Source organism: Choloepus didactylus, chromosome 4 (genome assembly GCF_015220235.1).
Source record: "Choloepus didactylus isolate mChoDid1 chromosome 4, mChoDid1.pri, whole genome shotgun sequence".
Taxonomy (NCBI): Eukaryota; Metazoa; Chordata; class Mammalia; order Pilosa; family Megalonychidae; genus Choloepus; species Choloepus didactylus.
This window is the reverse complement of record NC_051310.1, coordinates 147019715-147022977: the sequence shown is the minus strand read 5'-3', so window position 1 is coordinate 147022977 and position 3263 is coordinate 147019715. Positions and strand designations below refer to the sequence as shown.

General features: G+C 54.4%; 1 protein-coding gene across 1 annotated transcript; it reads right to left on the bottom strand.

Annotated features, from left to right (window-relative positions):
* Positions 1-329: 329 nt before the first annotated feature.
* GJD2 (gap junction protein delta 2) lies at positions 330-2330 on the bottom strand. The gene is made up of 2 exons (XM_037835436.1): positions 2206-2330; positions 330-1224 (listed from the first exon to the last, which is right to left on the bottom strand). The coding sequence occupies exons 1-2, from the start codon at positions 2274-2276 to the stop codon at positions 330-332; spliced, it is 966 nt and encodes a 321-aa protein (XP_037691364.1). The 5' UTR covers positions 2277-2330.
* Positions 2331-3263: the final 933 nt, after the last annotated feature.

Here is a 3263-nt window from a genome sequence, read left to right as displayed (position 1 = left end):
ACAGGGCTCAGCAGAGCTAAGTCCTACTTGGTAGCTACACAAATTCACTGTTATCAGGATCAGGCTGGGCCATAAAAGAAGAGGGCCCAAAAAAGTCCAAATCATCCATCTCGTCACTCTACCCAGCTGTCTCTGTAGCGCCAATGGTGTGATGTATGTTAATGGTTCTACTTTCTTTCCTCTCCCATTGAAGCAAGATATCTTAACCACACTTATCCTAAATCCTAATGGTGAGAGTCATGAAAATGAGGGCAGATACAGCCATCCTTAAGCAGTCATCTGCCTGGCGGCTACCTGTCATCCCCCAGTCTTTCTCAAAATCTACACCTTCACACATAGGCAGAGTCACTGGACTGAGTCCTACCAAAATTGGGAACACTGACCCGGGGCAGGTCCTTGTTACGGATCTCATAGACTGACTTCCTCTTGGCCTGGGCCCCTCGCACGGCCAACTTGATCTTGCGCCATCCCAGGTGGTTGAGTTCAGCCAGGTTGAGCACAACACAGATGCCACTCACAGCAAACATGAACACTAGAAAGACTGTCTTCTCTGTAGGCCGGGACACATAACATTCCACCTCCTTGATGCAGGGGTAGCGGTCACACTCATACAACCCTGGGACGCTGAAGCCGTAAAGAAAATATTGGCCCACAAGAAACCCAATCTCCAGGGCATTACGGAACACCACTTGGATGATATAGAAGCGGGAGATGCCCTCCTGCCTTCGGAGCTTGGATCGTGCTGCAGTGCGCATCCCTGATGGGTGTGGAGTCAGTTCCTTAACCTCTAGACAATCTGGCTCTGTCTCCTTGCTGGTGTTCTCTGTGTTCTGCAGCACCCCATTAACAATGGCATTTTGCAACTTCTTGTCTTCTCGTTTGCCCCCGCCACTGCCCCCACCCCCAGTTCCTCCAGAACCCCCCATGGACTCAGGGGGGTCTCTATCCAGGGCTAGGAAGACAGTAGAGTAGCGGCGTTCTCGCTGCTTGGCAGACTGATGCACAGAGTAAGTGATGAAGCAGAGACTGGGGGTACACACCATAATGATCTGGAAGACCCAGTAACGTATGTGGGAGATAGGAAAGGCGCGGTCATAGCAGGCCTGGTTACAGCCTGGCTGCAGGGTGTTGCACACAAACATGGTCTGCTCATCATCGTACACCGTCTCTCCCACAATGGCCACAATGAGGATCCGGAAGATCACCACCACAGTCAACAGGATCCTGAGCAGGGGAAGAGGGAGGGAGAGAGATTCTTATGGGCTGAATCACTGGTTTAGGAAACCCCTGCTCCTCCCTTCTCTGCTCTGGTGTTTATTGGGTCCCTTGACGGGGGAGCTGTCCACCCATGTGTGGTACTGAAATAGAAATCTAGCTAATTCTTCTGTCTTTCTCCTTTCTGGATGCTGGTAGACTGGGGACACTTCATATTACAGGGAATCCAAGTGTAAACATCTCCATTCACTGGACATAGTGTATTTGCAACAGATAAAGTTCATCTGTATACATGGAATGTATAGAGGCAAAAACGCATCTTCACCCTAGATATGGCAAATGCACATGGAACACCTGTACAGAGAATGCATGTTTCAAGATCTACACACAGCACGTGTATGTAACTATTCCACATATGATTTAGTTTATTCTCAATATGAATATTGAACCAAATGCTGTATATAAAACAGATATCTATGATTATATATACACACATGTTAATTGGGTGTGTGGGTTCTTCACACTGTAAGTTTTCATGGCCAAATAAGTTTAACATAATAAATATTCGCTGGGAAAAGATACAGCTGCTCCAAAGAGCAAATTCATCTCCCCATTTGCCCTTCTCTGTCCAAATATAACCTACCTTCCTGGTAGATTCCATTTAGGGAAAAATATGGAGACTGGCTCTGACTCTGGAGAGTGAGGGACCAAGACTGAGCCAATAAGTCCTTTTCTGATGGGGACAGAGGGAACCCCCGGTGGTGCTCCAAAGGGAAGGGATGAGGAGTTGGTGAGCAGTAGCTGGAGGAGGGGGCATCCCTAGTTGTCAGATGATCCCTTATTTCCAGAAACACATGCGCATGGACGGAGGACTATAGCGAGATGGCAGAGGACGGGTTGGGGGCTATGGGGCTCGATCAGGGACGTAAGGAGGGACTCCCCCCGGAGCCGCCCGATGGGGCCCGCTGACGACCGGCTCAGCGCCCTTACCTCCCGATCATAGTGGAGTGCTGCTGCACGGCGGCTTCCAGCAGCCTCTCCAAGATGGTCCATTCCCCCATCGCTGTGCATCCGGAGGCAGCAGACAAAGACTGGGCAGCACCGGGCACGTTCCCGCTTCTGGCCCCTCCCGGGGCCGCACCTCCCGACTGGGAGCTAATTGCCACCCAGTTAAAGAAGCAAACAATTTTTTAAAAATCTAACCAGCAATCCCCTCTCCCTTCTATTGTACTTAAAAGAGGGAGACAGGGAAAGAAATTCAAGCGCGTCCGGACTGGTGGGGCAGCTGGCGCCGTCCGGAGAGCGGGCACGAACCTCCGGCCCCGTCCGGGGGCAGGTCTCGATCCCGCGGATGCCCAAGCGAGGGGCGGGGCGAAGTTGGCCGCGCGTGGGTCCGCGAGCTGTCACCCGCCGGAGAGAGGTTTCTAGGAGCCGCTCTCCCCCGGGAGACGAAGGCCGGGGGGAGGGTCCGCGCACGAGCCCCCACGCCTGACACTTAGTGGGCACCGGGCACTCCCGCGCTGCCTTCCGCGAAGCCGGGGCGGAGCGCGCGGAGCCTGCTGCTGGGCTCGGGAATCCGCGGCCGCCGCCTCTAATCCGCCCTTAAGTAGTCTCCGCCTGCGTCACGCCAGGTCGGCGGAGGGGAGCAGAGCGCGGCGTGCGGCTGTAGCTGCGCGTCCCGGCCCGAGGGGCCAGGGACGTGCGCGGGGGGAGAGAGGGTGAGAGTCCTCGGGGCCCTGCGGGGAGTGGGACGACTTCGAGAGGAAGTCCCGCAGCTCCCCTTGGGGCTTCCCGGGGCGCCCAGGTAACCTCACCTGACCGCCAGCCCCCGGCATGAGGAGGGGGAGCCAGGAGCAGACGCGTGGGTGAGTGGGGAGGCGCGTGAGTAGGTAGTTTATCTTCTCCTGTACATCCTTTACCTTTCGCTTATTTCCTTCGGGGAGACAGAACTGAAATTCCCTCGCTAAATGGAGATGCTGTGTAAGGGGAAGGGAGAGCGAGGATGGCAAGTAAGTCGCTTTTAAATCTCCCTTGGAGAGGACTACGTG

Excerpts from the sequence above, each read along its gene's own strand:
- GJD2 (XM_037835436.1), bottom strand. The coding sequence starts at position 2,276 with ATGGGGGAATGGACCATCTTGGAGAGGCTGCTGGAAGCCGCCGTGCAG. Across the intron at positions 1,225-2,205 it reads CACTCCACTATGATCGGGAG|GATCCTGTTGACTGTGGTGG; the intron begins GTAAGGGCGCTG and ends TCCCCTGCTCAG.